The sequence below is a fragment of the Andrographis paniculata genome, unplaced genomic scaffold (genome assembly GCF_009805555.1).
Source record: "Andrographis paniculata isolate CXL003 unplaced genomic scaffold, ASM980555v1 Contig22END, whole genome shotgun sequence".
NCBI lineage: Eukaryota > Viridiplantae > Streptophyta > Magnoliopsida > Lamiales > Acanthaceae > Andrographis > Andrographis paniculata.
The window spans coordinates 4,663,467-4,684,773 of NW_026137513.1; the positions used below are offsets into that span (position 1 = coordinate 4,663,467).

The window sequence follows — 21,307 nt, forward strand, 5'->3', positions numbered from 1 at the left end:
GTGTTACCCTAACAACTCGAGATCAGCACTTGGTTATGCTGCAATTCAATGTGCAGTGGAATTTATAATATATATATATATGTATATTTATATATTTAAGTATATAGAGTCCTAATAGTAGTAATATTATTATTTTAACTTCAAGTTCACGTTTAACTAAAATAAAATAAAATAAAAAAATAAAAAAATAAAAAATAAAAGAAAAGGGGACCAAATTTCATTGGCATCCAATTCTATGTTTCGTATGTATGCATGGAGTTAGTTTCAATAACTTAACCTAAACATTTGTGCTATTCCATGTGTTGTGTTGCCCTAACATCTCAAGAATCACTATTTAATGGTTGTTTGATCGTGGTTTTAAATTAATTAAAAATAGGGGTATTTATTTTAAATTTTTATTTAAATAGTATTTTAATATAGTATTTTGTGAAAAAATATTGTATTTTTATCGAGAACTCCACAGTTTGAAATTAAAAAAAAAAAAAAAAAAAACACACACATACAATGTGTTACTTTAAAGTTTGATTTGGAAATTATGGTTTAAAAAATATATATAATTGAATTAAAATAATATTTCATGTGATATAAATAAATGATGTTACTTTTTAAATAAAATTTGTTTTTTTATGTAATATATTAAAATAAATATAATTATTTTATTTTGTGTGAAAATTTTCTTTAATAAATAAAATGTATTACTAAAATAAGCAAACAACCTAAGAAATATAAAAGAGTCTTATTTTTCACAAAAAAACTATGTGCCATAAATTAATAAACTTAAATTGCATGACTTTTTGTCCATATATATGATTACTAAGGCTGATAATTGGAAGTTTTAGTTTGCATTCATATATATCTTGATAGAGGAATTTACTAGCCAAATCATTTTATTCAACTTATATATTCGAAATAATTCCATATATGTATATATTGATAGAGAAATTTACCTGTCACATAACGAAAAAATTCCATATATGTATATATTGATAGAAAAAGTTGCACTTTAAGCAATTCCCAAAGGTGAAGAAATTTGTTCTTTGTAAGAAATTTTAAATCATACAAACAAAATGAGAATTCTTTTAATCAGATGGGATCCCGCAAAAGATAGAAAAGTTCCTTTATATCTCTACTACTTCCAAAATAAGTTGTGAAGACAATTATGATGTAATTCATTTGTCAAATTTTACTAGTTACAAACTCATATTATAATACCCCCCAAAAAAAAAGAAAGATTGAAACTTGTAATAGTACCACGAATTGCATCAAGATGTACGTATGGAATTGAAAACTGCATGTTTGCATATATATATAAATCTAGTATGATCAAGAACCTGAATCCCATTGATTATTTTTCAGGAACTGAAAACCCTAAACCCCAGTGAGAAAAAAACTGGAGCTATGATGATTCATTCAATTCGGTGGATGGAATTCAAAATTATAATTAATTATTATGCAGTCAATAAATTAAATTTGAGCAAAAAAAGGATTGGAATGTGTTTCTGTTAACGTAGAAGAGAATTAAGATATGAGAGTGTTTCGCGCCTGTCTGCTGTCGTACATTCTCCATGGCCTTCGTTTCTTGTGCCCTAGCTACATTTATTTTATTTTATTTTATTTTATATATTTATATATCCCCTTTAATTTCCTTTTCTTTAATTTATTCATCCATCATTGAAATCAATAAACTTATTTATTTTGCAATTATCTATATGTTCTGCACTTCTGCTCATGTTCTGTTCTTCGTCAATTGGACTAAAAAGTGTAACTTTGGCGTTTCTAGGGTTTTCAGGGAATTCGGTTCATTGAAACGACGCCGTATTTGTGTGAGAATTTATGGGTTTTGTTTTTCTAATGGGCTCGATTTTGGGCCTTTCACCAAGCCCATAGAAATTTTTATTATCATTATTTTTAATCATATATAATATTCAAAGGCTTCTTATATTTTTATTTTACCATTTCAAACCAAAATCAATATTATTTATTTAACACAATTTTCAATAAGATTACCCTATTCAAATAAATATTTAATTTCAAATCAATTTGTTTAAAAATTACATGTTTTCTAATAAAAATTACTTTATCAAATCATTAATTCGTCAAAATACTTTCTCAATCCTACAACAATAAAGACCCTACAAATTCTATACATTAAATATATTAAAGTATTTCCTCTTTTATAAATATAGACAGACAAAAAAAAAAAATACAAAATATTTTGAATGAATGAAGTATGTAATACAATGTATTTAATGAAAATAAAAGTTCATAAAGGCGTTATGAATTATATTTTCATATTTCAAATCCTATAGTGCTTATGTCCCAACTCAACTCCACTCTACCATGCCACAAGATTATTAACAATATTAATGTTACTATGGTTTGCAAGTAATCAATAAAAAAAGTGATACTTTTTTATATGTAAAAATATACTAACTTAGGTGTTAATATATGTTTTTAAACTTCATATTATTTTAGAATTAAAAAAATTTATTATATTTTTCTTTTCACCTAAAGTATTATTTAAATTAAAAATTTAAATGAAAAAAGAAAATACACACACAAATATGATAGATTCAACCGGACAATTTTGCATGATTTCACGGTCACGGGTCAATCCCCACACCACCAGGCCATTCGACCTGTTCGCTCATTTTCAATGTAGCTATTTATTTAATTAAGCATGTTTTTATAATTTTATTTATCTTTATATTTAAGATATTTTAGCAATTATGAAAATAATATTATCCATATACGCGTGTTCACTTTGTACTTTTGGATGATGAATGTGTTTTTTATGTTATGATGTAAAATCGTGTCAATATTTTGTGTTGAATTGTTAATTTTTTTTTTAGGTGAATAAAATATATATACTATTATATATTGTATTTTTAAAAAATATTTATAAGGGATGTACCACCCAAAAATAAATTGGGTGAACAAACTTCAGTTTACTTTACATTTTAGATTTAGTTTCACTTTAACAAATTTTGATGTGAGAATAAGAAATAAGGTATTGGATGTGATTTTAAACAAAAACTAAATATAAACTCTAAATTAAATAATAAATAAATAAATGATACTATAAGAAAAAGGAAACAAAAAATGCATGTATAGTAATGTACACATATAGAGGAAGATAAACCATGAATGGATCATTTTCAAAGTACAGACCAAATTAATCTTATTCTTACACATAATTATATATACTATGTTTTTATTTGGTATGGCTAATGAATAATTTGGTCTAATATGTATTGATGACAAATTAATTTATTTTGGTATTTAACAAAGTGTTGCTATTGCCGTTTTTGCAAAAGCAACGTCCGTTGAGACATATTTTAACGAAACATTTATCATTACGTAGCGGCCCTGGATCAGCATATTGACAATCGGCATCACTTTTACATGGACGAAAATACAATGCTGATGCAATATTACTACTTCCTTCGAGATTCCAAAAAGGCCAACCTGCGCATAAATATATAATTATATATAAGTGTTCAATATATATATATATACAATTTTTTTTTAAAAAAAAAAAATTACCCAAAAGAATAAGCATGATTGTGGACAAAAATATTGTCTTCAAAGAACCCATCTTAGCTCCTTCACTTCTTTTACAATATATTGTATGTATGTATAAGAATATACATATATATATATATATATATAGATGCAAGTATAGATGGATAGATACATGAAAAACTCATTTAGGAAATAAGTAAATAAATGGAGATACTATATGAGGATAAATAATATGTAGAATAAAAATAAAAGCTCATAAAGATTATTAACATTATATTCAAATTTCAAATGCATTTTCCTTTTCTTTATATATATATATATATATATATATATTATATGGTCATAACAAATTTGGATATTTCAAGAAGATTATTATAGAGTTACCAAATAGTAATTTAAATTTGAAAGATTACATTACTTAAATTGAAATATATTGTGTAGTAATTAGAAATTCCCCTTCTATTCCTTTTTTTCTTTCCTTCCTATTTCATGTCCCTTTTTTTTTCTTTTTTTTTTTTTTTTTGGGATAAATTGCCATTTGACATTTAATGCAGTTCTCGTTTTATTGTTCATTTTGTTATGACTTGTAAGTTTTTAATATTATCTATTTAATTAAAATGAAATAATCCAATTCATTTTCCAGTTAGAGAATATTTAAATTTAATTTTGTTATGACGAGAATCAAGATAAAAATAATGAATAATTTAATTTTTTTTTTTAACTAGATCATATTTTTGTATTTTTATTTCATTTTTTGAATATTTTTTTATAAATATATTTTATATAAATTATATAAATCAATAAAAAATTATTTTACAATCCTATGAAACTTTTATAAATTTATAAATAATCTAATCAAATTTATAAAAATTCATTTAAATCAATACATAAAATTCATCGACTCTCTGAATTTTCTAAATCCACGTAATTCCATAGATTTTCTAAAATCCAACATAATTTTACAAAATCTCAAATGAATACACCATTTAATATAATATAATTTGATATTTTTGAAGATTTTATTTTTTATTTTTTGAATAGTAAAATCAACCAAAAACTCCACAAACAATCACACCCAAAAGTATAAAAATTTGGTATATAAATATATTTATATTAACATAATCTAATGTTCATTTTCATAATTTAAAAATAATTTCAGTTTTATAGTATAACCCAAAAGAATTAGAGTGTGTTTCTTTAGTTTAATAATCGTTGTATGTATTTTTGTTGTAAATCACTAGAAAATATTTTTTTAATTTTTGTAATTCTTGTTGATTTTATTCTTAGGTGCATATATTGTATATTATATATTAGAAAATTGTGCATGAATAAAAAGACACCCATACATATATATGAGAAAATTACACTGAATTAATCATTTTCAAAGTGCATATAAAATTAATCTTATTCTTACACACAATTATATGTATATATATATATGATGTGTAAGTCTTGGCTTTGTCATTTGATATGGCTAATATGTATTGATGAAAATTAATTGCTTTTGCTACTTAAGAAATTATTGGTTTTGGCTATTTCAGCATATTGACAATCGGCATCACTTTTACATGGACGAAGATACAATGCCAATGTAACGTTTCTTCCATCTTCGAGATTCCCAAAAGGCCAACCTGCATACTTGAATAATTATATATGCTTTCAATATATTTACATGTATAAATATTATTGATATATGAAAATTTTACCTAAAAGAATAAGCATGATTATCGACAAATATACAGTGTTCCAAGAACTCATCTTTGCTTGATTTTCACTTCTTTAGAATATAGTACTTCCTCCGTCCCTTAACAATCTATCCATTTTTCCATTTTGATTTGTCTCATAACAAAGTATCCGTTTCCTTTTTTTAGTAATGGTACTGTCTACCTAACATTACAAATACCTTTATAATTTACAATATGTTACACGAATGTCATTACCTTTATATCATACAATACTAATAGGGTTAATTTAGTCTTTTTACCTTTATTTCTACTTTATCCCAGTATAATACTAATATTTCTAAAATTTCGTGCAAAAAACAAATGGATAGATAGATTGAAGACGGAGAGAGTATATTGTGTTGTATGTGTATGTACAAACACATATAAATAGATTTATGGAATAGATACAAAAAAGAAAATTTCATTTAGGAAATAATGACAATAATAGCATATATGAGGATAATATATAGATTAAAAATCCAGTGCTGAAATAATAAATTCAGCACGACAACTAAAACTTAATTATTTCTAATTATATTAATTACATAATTTAATAATATTATTTAACATAATTTATTTTCACACATTCAGCATATATGCTGAAATTATTATTTTTCCTACCATTAAAAATAAAGCTCATAATGATCTGTTAACATTATAATCATATTTCAAATATATTTTCCTTTTCTTTGTTTATATAATTATGGTAATAATATATTTTAAATTTGAAATATCCGTGCTAATTAAATTAAATATTTTGTAATAATTAAAAAATTAGGCGTTTGATTTTAATTTGAAATTAAATGTTTGATTTAATTTTTAATTTAAGTAATATTTTATGAAAAAAATAATATATTTTTTAAAAACTATCTATGATGAATAATGTGTGAAATAAAATATAAACAAACCCTATAATATTATGAGCATAGAGTAATATATTTGATTGCTTTTATTTATATGAAATAATTAGTTAATATTACGTTTGTAAAAAATCTATTATATTTTAATTATAAATAATGCATGTTAATATCTATATATATATATATATATAGTTATAAAGCAAACACACTTTTAGGGTGCGGTTGGGGTTTGAATTTTAAGTTGAGATTTGAATACTAAAAATTTTGAATTTAAATAGTTATATGATGTGATATAAATAGGTGTTGATGTGATATTTTGAATGTAAAATTGATTTTTAGAATAATATAAAAAATAAAAAATAGGTGTTTGATTTGATATTTTTTGAAAGAAAAAATGAGATGAATAGTATAAATCTAATCCAATGCCCAAAACAAACACACTCTAATGCGGCCAAGAAAAGCATGTTATTGAAGTTATAAAAATAATAAAAATTTATTAAACAAATATCGTAGGATTTGTTTGTTGTGTGTTTAAGTTTTTATTATTTTTATCTGAGATATAAAAAAATGTATTTGTAATATAAAAAACATTATATTTATTTTATAAAATTATTAACTTTTTGTATATAAATAAAAAATATATAGTATATTGTCTTAACGTGTGTATATTACATTTGTTTTTTAAACAACTAATATTTATGAGAATCTTTTCATAAAACACTAGTGTTTCAAAGCTAACTATATATCTGCATATGATTTCAGTACTATGCACAAGCATTATAATAAATCTGAAAATGATTTGATTGACTTACAAAATATTTATGTAAAATAGACTTGTTACAATATGTTGTTTATTATTAATATGTTAGTATAATGTTGATGTAATATTTTATAAAGAAAAATAGTATATATATATTTTTATTAAAAATATATAAAATAAATAGTATTAATTTGTATTCGAAAGGCATACCAAATATACATATATTTTCTTAAAATCATGTTAAGAGTAGAAATAGGAAAAAAATACGAATAAATAAAAATTATATAATAAAATATTAAAATAATATTTTTTTAAATAGTTATATTATTATGTCATTTCATATGATTTTTTTTTTTCTTTTAATACAATAACAAGCAATCGGTTACTTTTTAGAGTACACACTGAATAAATTTATATGATATTCTCTCCGTCCTATTGAAAGGTTGTCAATTTTTATTTTTGTCCGTTCCAAAATAAAATTATTATTTCCTAATTTAGTAATTGTACTGTCTACTTAACATAATAAATACCCTTCAAATTTACTCTATATTACACAAATGTCGTTACTTTTATATTACATAATACTAATACTAATAGGGATATTTTTATCTTTTTTTTCACTGTAATTCAATATAATACTAATATTAAAAAATTTATGTAAAAAATTTACTAATATTTTCAATTGTCAAATATTACACACAATTCACTATTCAAACTAAACATCATACCAAATCTAAGTAATCAATTTAGTTGCTAGTCATTTCAACGATTAGATTTTAATTGATGTTTGCAGATTGTCTGGACATTGAATGAGTTATAAAAGGAGGTTAGGCTTTCGCGATTTAGGCCAAAATTTTATGAAAGCCCATTTGGTGGTTGACCTAGATAATATTTTGGATCTATTGTGATGCTGACATCAGTGTGTTTAACAAAAGAGAAATTCAAAATCGAAGAGAATATAAGTTTATTACAATAAATCAACAACCCAAGAAACTATGAGTGAGTGGTAAGGGTGGAAATATTCTAGCATTTTGTAGTATAGTATTGAGTGAGAAAAATCGATCGTTGAGAGCGAGAGATTTGGGGATAGGTTTAGTGTGGGGAATCATCAAGAAATTGTGAGATAAATTTCTTGAGAGTATAGCGCAATTATATGTATATATCTTTGTGTTTCAATGATTTCGATAGTAAATTTCGTTTGAATTGAAACCCTAAAATGTAGGTCGATGATAGAATTGGTTAATAATTATTTTATATTTATATTTTTTTTTGTCACCAATGCATGCATCCAACGAAGTAACAGTCTGTGTTTAATGAATTTGTTATTTTTGAAAGTAAATTGTTCTTGCTGCTGTGAGGATTTTAGGGAATTTGAGACCTAACAAATTTTTTTTCTAATATATATACTTTATTCGTCCATCCACAAATATTTATAATTTAATATAAAATAACTTTTTTTATATTATTAATTATCCAATCTTAAAAAATACATATATTCAAAAATAAAAATAAAAATGATAAATTATATAACAATCCTTTGCGTTTGGGTGAAAATGTACAAAATATCTTTGTTTTATTTATTGCACAAAACTGATATTTGAGTCTGAATAAAAACCTAAATTATCGTTAAGTTTTATACAAATAAAAATAAAAAATATCTTAAATAATTTTTTTGAATAAACTAAATAAATAAATAAATAATTAATCATTCATTTTATAGTTTTTTTAGACAAAATGTTATTGATTTTTGCAAAAATTATAAAAATAAATGATTGAGCAATTATTTATTTTATTAAAAAAATTATTTAAGATATTTTAAATTTTTTATTTGTATAAAACTTACGGTTTTTATTCAGATTCAAATATCAGTTTCCTACAAACTTTACATTAACAGTTTTACGCCCATAAATAAAATATATGATATTTGTATATTTTTACTAAAATATAAGAGGGTGTTATATAATTTACCTAAAATAAAAACACTCAATAAAGGCAAAGATATACAAAACCAAATCAAGTTGTCATTCGGGTCGACCCGGACGAAGAACCACCCGCAGCAATTTTTAGTTTTAAAAAATAAATAGGAAAATGATTTCGACCATTTTTATTTATTTCTACAAAAAAAAATAAAATGTGAAGGAATGGTTTGTCTAGGTTTTTTGCAGGGTTTAAGGCGGCGACTGCCTCTGCCAGCCGGCGTATCTTGTCCTCGAATCGAACCCCGTCTCTCGTCCGAGTTTCATGTTTGCGATATCATCCTCTGTTGATCACATTTCTGGGCTTTAGGTCTGCGGAGGCGCTCTTATTTACTGCCTCCCAATTGGTTGCATCTGGTCCAATGATGTGGAGGAATTTATTGAAGCAATCTCACTTGAGGAAGTTCAGGTGTTTGGCGGAATCCAGCCCTTCGGTTAATGGATTTTCTACGGTTAGATCATCCAAAGATTCGACATCTTCTAACAAGACCGGACTTCTCGAATTCTCTACTTGTTCTGTAAATTATCGGATTCCTGAATCAGGGGTTTGTGAAGATTTAAGCTTATGTAGGAAGTATGGTGTGAGGTGCCTTAATTATGCAAATGCTAATCACCGTTTCGCGTTTTTGAGGAATACGGAGGGCTACGCAACTGCTGCAGCTGAGGCTTTAGTGTCCACATCTGAAGAAGAGGTTGACGAAATTCAAGAAGTTGTGCGTAAGATGAGCAGAGATTATGAAGTTAAGAAATCAGGTATGTGCGAGCAGAAGCAGCCAAAAATGGTGGGAGGGATGGGATCAGGAAAGTACCATATTCTTCGGAGGAGACAAATAAAGGTAGAGACAGAGGCTTGGGAACAGGCGGCCAGCGAGTATCAAGAGCTTCTGACGGACATGTGTGAGCAGAAATTGGCCCCTAATTTGCCTTACATTAAGTCATTATTCTTGGGGTGGTTTGAACCGCTTAGGGATGCCATTGTTGCAGAGCAGAATTTATGCAAGGAGGGTAAAAACCGTGGGGCTCATGCACCGTATTTCGATCAATTGCCAGCAGATATGATGGCTGTTATAACAATGCATAAGTTGGTGGGATTACTGATGACTGGAGGATGTAATGGCAGTGCTAGAGTTGTGCAAGCGGCTTCTCATATTGGTGAAGCCATTGAAAATGAGGTTGGTTAGTGTTTGTGATATTCTTTAATCATTGGGTCCTCTAGATGCACTTAAATTAATTGTTCACTGAAGTTGAAGAACATTGGAATTTTATGCTGTCTTTTTGAAGTAGCTGAGTTTTATAGGCTGTGAATGGTTCAGTGATTGCTGTTTCTATTGTTGATCAGGCCCGGATTCACAAGTTTTTAGAGAATTGCAAGAGAAAAGATGCATTAAATAGAGTCACCGACACTGACAAAGGGATTGATATTGAGGCCAAGGAGCAGGAGAGACTAGGCAAAAAGGTCAAAGCTTTGATTAAGAAACAAAAATTGCATCAAGTTAGGAGAATAGTGAAGCAGCAAGATCATTTTAAGTCATGGGGCCAAGAAAATCAATTGAAGGTATTTGTCATACACTATTCTCTCCATTTATGCATGTTTGCATTTCTATGTTTTCTGTGGCTGTTAAAAACAACATGCTTGATGATTTCAATTTTGTGCTTGATATGTAGTTGAGTTTGGGATCATTTTGTATATTACAGGTTGGTAGCCGTTTGATTCAGATAATGACACAAACAGCCTACATACAACCTCCTACCGATCAGATGGATGATGCACCACCAGATATTAGACCCGCATTTGTGCACACGCTGAGATCTATAGATACAGTGTAAGTACAAGGGCATCTTCGCTGCCTGTATTGTTCCCTTTAAACCACATTGTCTTGTAAAGTGTTTCAGGTATGAATTCTGATTATTTTTGTCCTTGACTTATATAGGAAAGGCACCAGGAGATATGGGGTGATTGAGTGTGATCCTTTAGTCCGCAAAGGCTTGGAAAAAACTGTAAACATTACGCCTTTTAATCTCTCATTTCAGCCTTGTTTGTGTTTTCGGACTATGGAAGCTTCTTTTTTTATTTTTTATTTTTTCGCATTGTTGTTAGTGACCTTGATTCTAATATTTGACTCTTTTTTTTCCTTATGCCTATATAGGCTAAACATATGGTGATTCCTTATATGCCGATGCTAGTTCCTCCACTAAACTGGATTGGGTATGTTATTCTTTGTTTTCTCCTTATTCTATTGGACTTTGAATGAGTACACTTATTTATCCTCATGGTTTGCATATTCTAAATAAATTTCCATGAGACTGCCCATGGATGATGTTCAAGTGTCTGTTTTAATGGTTGGTTCATGTCACAGAAATTTTTTTCTGCTTTTACCATGAACTTAATTATTGTACTGGATTTAAAGATAACAACTTAGTAGATGAATTAAAATTTTCATGCTGGCAGTTATGAACGGGGTGCTTATTTGTTTCTACCATCATATCTTATGCGCACACATGGGGCAAAACAACCACGAGAAGCTATTAAAAAAGCTTCAAAACAGCAGCTAGAACCTATATTCCAGGTTTTTTCCGTTTTGCACTTTCACTCTGGGTTTCTGCAGTTTTTTTCTTGTTACTTTAGTTTAAAAGTATTCTGGAAAGTTATTGAGCAATGTCTTTGACCATTCCAATTAAAATTTCCACATTCCTTTTACTAAATTTATTGTTTTTTTATAGGCCCTAAATACTCTTGGCAATACTAAATGGAGGGTAAATAAAAGAATACTTGGTGTTGTGGACAGAATTTGGGCTAATGGAGGTTGTCTTGCTGACTTGGTTGACCGTGAAGATGTAAGTGATTATTGAATGAAAATAAACTTGTCCTTGTTCAATTAAAACAACTTATGGTTGATCTTTCTTATTTCTGTTTGTTTTAATTATTTTCATTTCCTCTGTGCTTCTTGTAATTGATGCTGACCTTCAACCTAATGATAACTATGCTCTGCAGTATATCTTAAATATTTTTGTTTGCCCTCAATCTGATGCCTGTTTAGATACCTTTGCCAGAGAAACCGGATACGGATGATGAGGCAGAAATTAAGAAGTGGAAGTGGAAAGTCAAAACAGTGAAAAAGGAGAACGGTGAAAGGCATTCACAGCGGTGTGATACAGAACTCAAACTTGCTGTAAGAGTTTCTCCAATAGTTTGAGTTGTATTGTAGACAGTTTTATTTTTATAAATTGATTGTCTCTATTTGTGCAGGTGGCCAGAAAAATGAAGGATGAAGAAGGGTTTTACTATCCTCACAATTTGGATTTCCGAGGTCGTGCATATCCCATGCACCCATATTTGAATCATCTTGGCTCTGATCTCTGCCGAGGAATCCTAGAATTTGCAGAGGGCCGTCCACTTGGAAAGTCAGGGTTACGTTGGTTGAAAATCCAGTTGGCGAATTTGTATGCCGGTGGTGTTGACAAATTATCTTACGAAGGTCGGATATCTTTTACTGAAAACCATATGGATGAGATCTTTGATTCTGCAGACCGACCTCTAGAAGGGAGACGATGGTGGTTGGGTGCTGAGGATCCTTTTCAATGCCTAGCCACTTGCATGGACCTGGCTGAAGCATTACGAAATCCATGCCCAGAGGCTACAATCTCACACATCCCTGTTCACCAGGTAGGCAACAGATTGTCTTTTCCTCACTGACGGGTTTGTTTATTTATTTGGTAAATTTTTATCTGAATATTTTGTATATGTTCATTTTCAAGGATGGCTCATGTAATGGCTTGCAACACTATGCTGCCCTTGGAAGAGACAAGGTAATGAGATACTTTACTAATTTAATTTTGCTCCTATTGTATGTAGGATCCTTCACTTTATGTTAGGGAAGTGTAAATTAATAATTTTGCCAGCAGACACACGATTAACACTTGTTTAATGTATAATTATGTAATGCACCAGGCTTGAACAGTGGCCATAAATATCAGTATGCTGCAAAATGTTAAATCATAATTGGGATAGGTTCTGAATACTGCAGCCATAGGCTTTATCATGGAAAGAACCTGATGTTTGGACTCTGTAACTGTTGAGTATAAGTTTCATGTTTCTGATGTACCATATCTGTATATCTATTCAGCTGGGAGCAGCTGCAGTTAATCTTGTTGCGGGAGACAAGCCTGCTGATGTTTACTCCGGAATTGCTGCTAGGTGAGGTCCAATAGCATGATGTATATAGTTGCCTTGTCTATGTTATGATGGCATTGCCAAATTGACGGTAATTACATGTATATAACTAGTAATAGAACAAATGAATGATATAATGGAGGGCTTGCTATAAGAACTCAACGACAAATGGTTTTCTGATTTTCCACCATAGGCATATACAATAGCTTCCATGTGAAAATCCAGGGAATTATGCTGAGCTTCAAATATTACCTCTGATCTATTCACAGGGGCTTGTGAACCACACTTGAAAGGATGATTTCACTAAATTACACCTTATGCGATATACTATACTGATGTAGCACCGTCTGATCTACATAAGAAACTATGTTTCATTCGTTTTATTGTTTTTGGATGCAGGGTTCTTGAGATAATGAAGAGAGATGCTGCTAAAGACCCTGAAACCGATCTGAATGCTAAGCATGCTAGGATGTTAATCGACCATGTATGTTTATGCTTTTTTCCCTATCAGCCATATGTTATTTTTTTCCCTATCGACCATGTATGTTTATGCTTTTTTCCCTATCAGCCATATGTTATTTTTTAATATGCTTGTATAAGCTTGCACACTATTTGAAATGACCGGTCCGTGATATGTTTGTGAGACTACACATATGACTTGCTAACTGTATATACTCTTAAAAACTTGCACATTTGAATATCGTATCATTTTGGATTTATATTCTCATATCATGCTCATTGAATCTACGATTGACTGTTTACAGGTGGATAGAAAATTAGTCAAGCAAACGGTGATGACATCAGTTTATGGTGTGACATATATTGGTGCGCGTGATCAAATCAAGAGGAGGTTAAAGGAGCGAAATGCTATTGAAGATGACACAGAGTCGTTTATTTGTGCTTGCTATGCTGCAAAAGTTTGTTCTTTAATTACCTAATAGAATGTGAGCATTCTTGGTTTACTGAATTAATGGTAAACTAACCACATTTCCATCTTGCCCTTGCAGATTACTTTAACTGCACTAGGAGAAATGTTCGAGGCTGCACGAAGCATAATGAGTTGGTTGGGAGACTGCGCAAAGGTTTGTGTTCGATCATCTCTTCTTCCTTGTATCACCTAATCTTGTTCTTCATATTCAGTGACGTGCGTTCTTAATGTAAGCAGATTATAGCAATGGAGAACCAACCCGTACGTTGGACTACACCCCTAGGCCTCCCTGTTGTCCAGCCTTACCGTCAGTTAGGAAAGCACATGGTAATATAACATGCTCCTAGTCTCTCAGATAACTGTTTTCATTTCATTCGACAAATATAACACTGGTTATTGCTTTGTTGCAGATCAAAACTTCTCTTCAGGTTTTAACTATTCAACGTGAAACTGATAAGGTAATTTGCTCGTTATTATCTCTAGCAATTTGCAGTTAGAAATGAACTATGCAATGAAATTTTATATCATGATTACGATAGGTGATGGCTAAGCGGCAGAGAACAGCTTTTCCTCCAAATTTTGTGCACTCGCTCGATGGTTCTCACATGATGATGACCGCCATTGCCTGCTCAGAGGCGGGATTATCTTTTGCAGGTTCCGTTATTTTTCTTGTAATCTTTATTGTACTTGCCCGCTCTTTTATTATGGATTTAACATCTTCAACAACTCATTCCAGGAGTACATGATTCCTATTGGACTCATGCATGTGATGTCGACGAAATGAACAGAATTCTACGAGAAAAGTTCGTTGAACTTTATGAGATGCCGATTTTGGAGAATGTAAGCTGTTTATAGAATCTAACATCAAACCATTCTCGTCCCCGTCATTACAGAATTTAACTTATCTACCTCTGTTTGCGACAGTTGTTGGAGAGCTTCCAGGAATCCTTTCCGGACCTAAATTTTCCGCCGTTGCCAGAACGAGGAGACTTTAACCTGAAAGACGTGTTGGACTCAACCTATTTCTTCAACTAGTTCAGCAGATTTTAATCATTATTTCTCCACAAGAGTAACAAGCTGATCTGTCGCTGGGGAGAGTCAATCAAACATGTCGCCTCGCAACAAATCTGCAGCGTCGACTCAAGCAGCTGTTGTTGATAAATGAGCATACATTCAGAGTGTTAGGACACAATGGAGGCAGGTACTAAACCAGCTTTGCACCGGAGATTGTTTGAAATCGGGAGCGAACCGATTCGTGTACATGTAAGAAACATATGTTCGTGGCGCCAGTCAGAAGATGTCGCCGGGAGGATGACCTCCGAAGGGCTCTAAACGACACTGAACTATATCGTCAATCTTTGTTGTTTTATCTCTATAGCAAAATATGTAGTGCTCGTATTTTTCGAAATAAAACACACCGATTACAGGGTCCACTTCGATTTCTACCAAAAGTCTCCGCAAGAACATTGCCCGTCTTTAAACAAATGGAACCGCACTGCGTCCCTAACGAGTATTTCTCTCTTCGTAATCTTCGAAATAATCTTTGTCGCGCTGTGGCAATCGTCGCACACCCGGAGGTTTTTCACGACTCTGATGGGCAGTCCCGGAGGAACGAAAATCAAACCGAATGCGATCGCCAGCCTTTCGCTGTGATGATTTAACATCCTTAGCTTCTCTGACTCATCGACATCGTGAAGAACAGAGTTCATGTCGGGTACATACCCTTCGCGTATCATTTTCTCGTTCAATCTTTCGAGTTCTTGATATATCTGATCGGAGAAAGGACTCGACTTATCGTCAGCTGTGAAAATATGAACTCTGTTCTTGTACTTGATCCAGCTACACCCCGGCTCCTTCCTTACGCCGTTGTCCCTCATCCGTCGTCTCATCTGCGCTACTTCGACCCATTTTCCTTTTGCGGCGTAAATGCCCGCGAGCAAAACATGTCCCGCGGAGTTCCGGGGGTCTAATTTCAGGAGAGACTCGGCAGCCCATTTCCCGATCTCCATATTACCGCGATTCTTGCATGAGCTCAGTAACGTCGCCCAACCGATAACATCAGGTTGGAAAGGCATTCTGAGAATGAAGTTTTTGGCTTCTTCGATATTTCCAGCTCGGCTGAAAAGATCGATCATGCAGGTGTAGTGATCGAGAGCCGGCTGGATTTTGTACCTATTCGACATTAAAGCAAAATAGTCGCACCCCTTTTCGACTAATCCAGCTCTACTGCACGCTGAAAGAACTCCGACGAATGTGACCCCATCCGGTTCGACGCCACGAGCCAGCATTTCCTCGAACGTGTCGATCGTTTCCCGGGCTTTTCCAAACTGGGCATATCCTGAAACTAATGCTGTCCAAGAAACCTGATCCTTGAACTTAATTTCTCGAAACAACTGGTGCGACTCGTCGATGTTCCCACATTTAGCGTACAAAGTGACGAGCGCGTTTGAGACTGTTATAAACGCGATCAGCCCTGAAACCATAGCTCGGCCATGGAACTGAGCTCCTTCTTCCAGGCTAGCGAGATTTGCGCAAGAACTTATCGCACTGCCTAATGTGTAGTCATCCGGTTCGACTCCATTCTTCTGCATTTCGCAAAAGATTCGAACAGCTTCTTCGCTGTACCCGTTATGACCATATCCTACCAACATAGCTGTCCACGACACGATATTCTTGTGCTTCATCAAGCTAAACACACTCTCGGCGTTCTTGATGTCCTTACACTTGCAGTACATATCAAGAAGCGCGCTAGTGACGAACACATTTTCCATATAATCAGTTCTTGTAACGTACGCGTGAATCTGCTTACCTTCTCTTAGCGCCAAAAGGCCTCCGCAGGCAGTCAAAATGCTGCCGAATGTAAACTGATCCATATTTAATCCCTCAAACCTCATTTCCTTGAATAAATCGAGCGCTTCTTTATGCATCCCTCTCTGCATTAGTCCTGTGATCATCGTTGTCCAAGAAATTGAATCTTTATCAGTCATGGATTCAAATAAACCAAAAGCTTCCTCCACCATCCGACATCTCAAGAATCCGGCGAGCATTGTGTTGTACATGACCAAATTCCTTTCTTCCAGCTCATCGAACACACGTTTCGCCTCTGTTATCAAACCACATTTCGCGTACATATCCACCAAAGGGCTCCCTACAAAAGCATATGCTTCAAAACCATGCTTAACTATCTGCCCATGTATAACCCTCCCTAAAAACACCCATCCCTTGTTGGACAGCATTATAGTCATCGTCGAAAGCGTGATTCTGTTGAGATTCTTCAACCCATGCCTTAGCATCGACTTATAAGTTTCTAAAGCTTTGTCACATAATCCAAGCTTTATGTACCCCGAAATAATCAAGTTCCAGGAAATCCCATCTTTTCTAGGGATCAAATTGAACAGCTGCTGCATTTTCAAAACGTCCCCTTCTTTCGAGTAAGCCGAGAGAATGGTGTTCCAGGAGAAGAGATTCGGCCTGCGCATATTATCGAACACCTTGCGTGCATACTTAATGTGGCTCAGTTTGTAATAGGCGTTTACGAGGTTATTCAGCAAGAATGTCTCCGGGTCTATCAGAGACCTGATTATGTGCGCGTGAAGCTGCTTCGCCTGCTTCAGGTTGCGGGTCTCGCAGCAAATCTTGAGGCGGGAACAGAAATAATTGGAAATGTTGGCCATGGCGTCGCCAGTTGGATCCCCTCAGCGAGAAGTACAATCTATAATTTAGTCCCTTCAAATATCTTGAAGATTATCAAAATATATAATTTCCTCGAGCTCTTGAAGATCCAAGAACATAGCATTAGGGTTTGGGAATCCCATCAATTTCCCTCATCTCCTAAGTACCAAATCAGGGATTAACAATGGAAGCTCAAAATGAAATAAAATTAGCATATAATCTATTGGAGAACAAAGGATTTATATATCCCTTTTTTCTTCTCTGAATAATTACGGTTCATTGATCGGACAAGAACATGTCTTTTCTAAAACAATATATCTATGTTCTGATAAACACTAGTTTAGCTATTTCCTGCCCTGTCCTGATGATGGGAGGTGAATTCCAATCCTTTGTTAGGCTATGCAATAACTCAGGGAAAAAGAACGTTTCCGGCGCCGGAAAATCAGGTTTCGGCATTCGCCGGAGTTTGGTAAGAACTCAAGCCTGCCTGGATGGATTCTGGTAAGAACATGTTTAATGTACTACTTGAATCCCTGCTGCTACGAGGAGCAGTCATGCCGGCAATGTTGCGAAGCTCGTCCCCCCATTCGCTCGGCAGCTGCAAAAATCAGTTGCATTATCTAAAACTGTGTAAGAGACTCGTCGAAGATGCATTCATGGAATGTACTTGTGTTGTCGATTCGTTGAATCCTCTGCAGCCATTGATTTGTCTTTGAAGAGCTTCCACTGGGCCTGTCTGGACAAGCGGAGGACATGGCGCTGTAATAAACCCCGGCGAACGTGACAGAGCTGCTCTTGGCTGTGGTTTCGGAATTGTTATTAGATAAAAATGAAAAATGGAATTCAGACACTAGTTGAAGCTTATTCTTACATCTTTAGCTGGAAACTCTTCGACATTGAAGTTCAGACAAGGTTCCACCGTTGCCAACTTCATCGACAAGAACTGAAACATTGAAATTGTTCCGAGATATTTTAGATATCCAATTTTATATTTAGTAAATTTATATTCTGGTCTTATTGATTACTTAGATTTGATAGATTATATGCTGAAACATTTGTATTGTTGGCCGCTTATTTTGATAGATTAATAATACAATCTCATTATTTTCTCCCAAATTTCTAACAGAAGTCGAAATCGATGCATGCTTTGCGAGTAGTTACAAATACCTCGACCTGGCGCTGCAGAGACTGCACATAATTGATGATTTCGTCGAGCATGAGTGCTTTTCCCGTCACCTAGCGCCACATAACAGATTCAATAGACTCAAATAATAACAATTTAAAATAACTAAAACTAAATAACTAAAATATCTCACTACCTTGCTGCAGCTCGGCACAAGGTCCTGGAGAAACTTCATTCTTTCGCTAATTTTCTCGCGCCGCACCTGCATTTTCGTCAACTAATTCAAATCCAAGAAACGATACGCGGCAACTATCGCATTGATTAATTCAGCAGCATACCCGCTCGGCGAGGCTATGGCTATTTGTTGCCTGACCTCGTCGCGCCCTAACGTGGATGTACCCTTTCGGTTTAATCTCCTTGACATCGACTCGATCAGCCTGGCAAATATACGACACAATTGAATCAATCCAAAATGTTTCGAAAATCTAAAAAACAATCGACTGCAGAACGAAGAAGAACACAAACACGATCGCCTCTCTTCCTCTTGTTAGAATTTCCGACCAAACCCTCAGTCATGTTCATTTGCTGTTTCGATGGAATCACGCCAAAAACCCGAGAATCTATCGGATCAAGAACACTAAAAAGGTTCACCACTTCACCAAAATCCTCTCCAAAATCAGCTGTAAATTGCGACGTGCTCTGAGGGATCATCCCGGCAACCGACGACCCATACAACATCGAGGTAGTTCTTGCAGGAAAATCATTCAGGACATTAACATCATAATGTCCTAAACTCTGTCCATTAGTATTCGGGTCCGAAACCGGAGGTCGAAAAGGATCCACAGTAGGAACAGAGGAACAAGAACAGAACTCCACCGGAGAATCTCCCATCGGAATCATTGCAACGGCTAGATTATCTGCAGTAACTCGCCAATCGAATGACATATCCATATCTTGTCTACAGATGATATACAAAACGACAACATATTACATATAGACCTGATGAATTTCTAACGAGAGATTAAAAAGGAGACAATAAAACACACTGCAAGAAAGCCCTTAAAATCTTCAGCCACCATTAATGGTAAACAGCTGAACAGATTTCAAGCACTCATTTTTGTTAACAGAATACAGACATAAATCATTATACGAACATCAACTGTTTCGAAAGCTTCTCACTGAAATTAAAGCTCCAAGACTCCATTAATGCCTAGTCAACGTTACTTCATCAATTCTCAGAACCATAAATACCACCAACACATAACATTCACTCCTACAATGAAACAAACCCTAATGTCTGAAAGGGAAGCAAGAAAGCTTGTAATAAAGATACCATTTTCATAAATCAGCTGCCTTCAAGGATTTTCAACCCCACTTCAAGAAAACCTAAAAAACGAAAAAAAAGCACAAATGGTTTCTTCTTTTTCTTCTGTCCTCGAAGATTTGATTTTCTGGACTTGTTCTTGTTCAAGAAAATTAATGGAGGAGAGAGAGAGAGGAAGAGCGAGAGAGAAAGAAAGGGAAGGCAGATAAAGAAGAAAGATGCAGCATTTATACCCACGCCTCAAGACATCAAAAAGAGAGCCTTCGAATCATTAAAACCAGTAACCACCGCCACTGCCACTCCCCAAAAATTGCTACAGACATTAATTTACAGGGATACGATATTGTAATCGACTGCAATTATTTTTCACGGAATTGCTGAGTTTTCATCCAGCCCATACCTTGTGAAAACTCGTTTCCCTTTTCAGTACTGTGGAGAAAGAGAAAATGGTAAAACGCAGAAAACAAACAGTACAGTGCTGTATTTAATGCCAGGAGGATCCGTACATTGCACAAACAATCTACGTTACGAAGGTATTATTATATGTATATAACCAAGATCAAGATGATGATAATGATGGTGGTGTTGTCCAATCTTTACTTGTAAGGCTCGTGATTTCTACGTTATTACTATTAGTTTAATTACAGCAGCTTTAGCGTTTTAACTTTGGTTTTAATTTGTGTATATGATTGGTTTTTTTTGTAGTAATAAAGATAAGTTGTAGCATCTCACAATGCCAACTATCATTTCTTTAGTTTAATATATTTTTTATATAGCGGCAATTATAACGCTCCCTTAGTGCACTAAGTATTTTAACATATAAACAACAAAAATAAGCATGGTTTAAAAATTCGACAGTCGCAATTCTTTACCTGCATTCTGGATAAATTTTATCGAACATAATAATTTACAAATTAAATTCGACAGACAAATCACACTAAACGTGTGGCGGGCAAAGAAACGATGAGGTTTGAACCAGGTCATTTCTTACGGACTTCACTGTTCATTACTTGTCGATCTGCCTTTTGAGTTTAGGGTTTGAGCCCGCCGGCCAAAAACTATTCGAGCTTAATTTTTCAATGCAAATACTTTTAAAAACTTTATTTGGATTTGGAAAAATAATTTTGAAAAATTTTCGGCCGGGCTAGCGGGACAATGAATCAGACCGGGCCTTTTAAGATTGGACTGTAACTTGGTCTGATTTAATAAATTAAATATATTTTAAAATAAATAATTAATATTTG

The 21,307-nt window shown here is 32.9% G+C and overlaps 3 protein-coding genes across 3 annotated transcripts; 1 reads left to right on the forward strand and 2 right to left on the reverse strand.

Annotated features, from left to right (window-relative positions):
* Window positions 1-8,996: 8,996 nt before the first annotated feature.
* LOC127245340 (DNA-directed RNA polymerase 1B, mitochondrial-like) lies at window positions 8,997-15,377 on the forward strand. Its single transcript, XM_051266173.1, has 19 exons — window positions 8,997-10,017; window positions 10,185-10,400; window positions 10,541-10,668; window positions 10,777-10,843; window positions 10,993-11,051; window positions 11,295-11,412; window positions 11,567-11,680; window positions 11,884-12,015; window positions 12,093-12,509; window positions 12,602-12,652; window positions 12,970-13,040; window positions 13,416-13,500; window positions 13,781-13,933; window positions 14,024-14,098; window positions 14,182-14,271; window positions 14,355-14,402; window positions 14,484-14,598; window positions 14,681-14,784; window positions 14,869-15,377. The coding sequence occupies exons 1-19, from the start codon at window positions 9,208-9,210 to the stop codon at window positions 14,977-14,979; spliced, it is 2,964 nt and encodes a 987-aa protein (XP_051122130.1). The 5' UTR covers window positions 8,997-9,207; the 3' UTR covers window positions 14,980-15,377.
* On the reverse strand, window positions 15,015-17,740 carry LOC127245341 (putative pentatricopeptide repeat-containing protein At1g68930). Its single transcript, XM_051266174.1, has one exon. It carries the CDS (start codon window positions 17,616-17,618, stop codon window positions 15,387-15,389), a length of 2,232 nt encoding a protein of 743 aa, XP_051122131.1. The 5' UTR covers window positions 17,619-17,740; the 3' UTR covers window positions 15,015-15,386.
* A 97-nt stretch (window positions 17,741-17,837) lies between these two features.
* On the reverse strand, window positions 17,838-20,486 carry LOC127245342 (uncharacterized). The gene is made up of 8 exons (XM_051266175.1): window positions 20,464-20,486; window positions 19,265-19,697; window positions 19,078-19,176; window positions 18,936-19,001; window positions 18,784-18,852; window positions 18,488-18,559; window positions 18,284-18,415; window positions 17,838-18,214 (listed from the first exon to the last, which is right to left on the reverse strand). Exons 2-8 carry the CDS (start codon window positions 19,688-19,690, stop codon window positions 18,059-18,061), a joined length of 1,020 nt encoding a protein of 339 aa, XP_051122132.1. The 5' UTR covers window positions 19,691-19,697; window positions 20,464-20,486; the 3' UTR covers window positions 17,838-18,058.
* Between the last annotated feature and the right edge of the window lie 821 nt (window positions 20,487-21,307).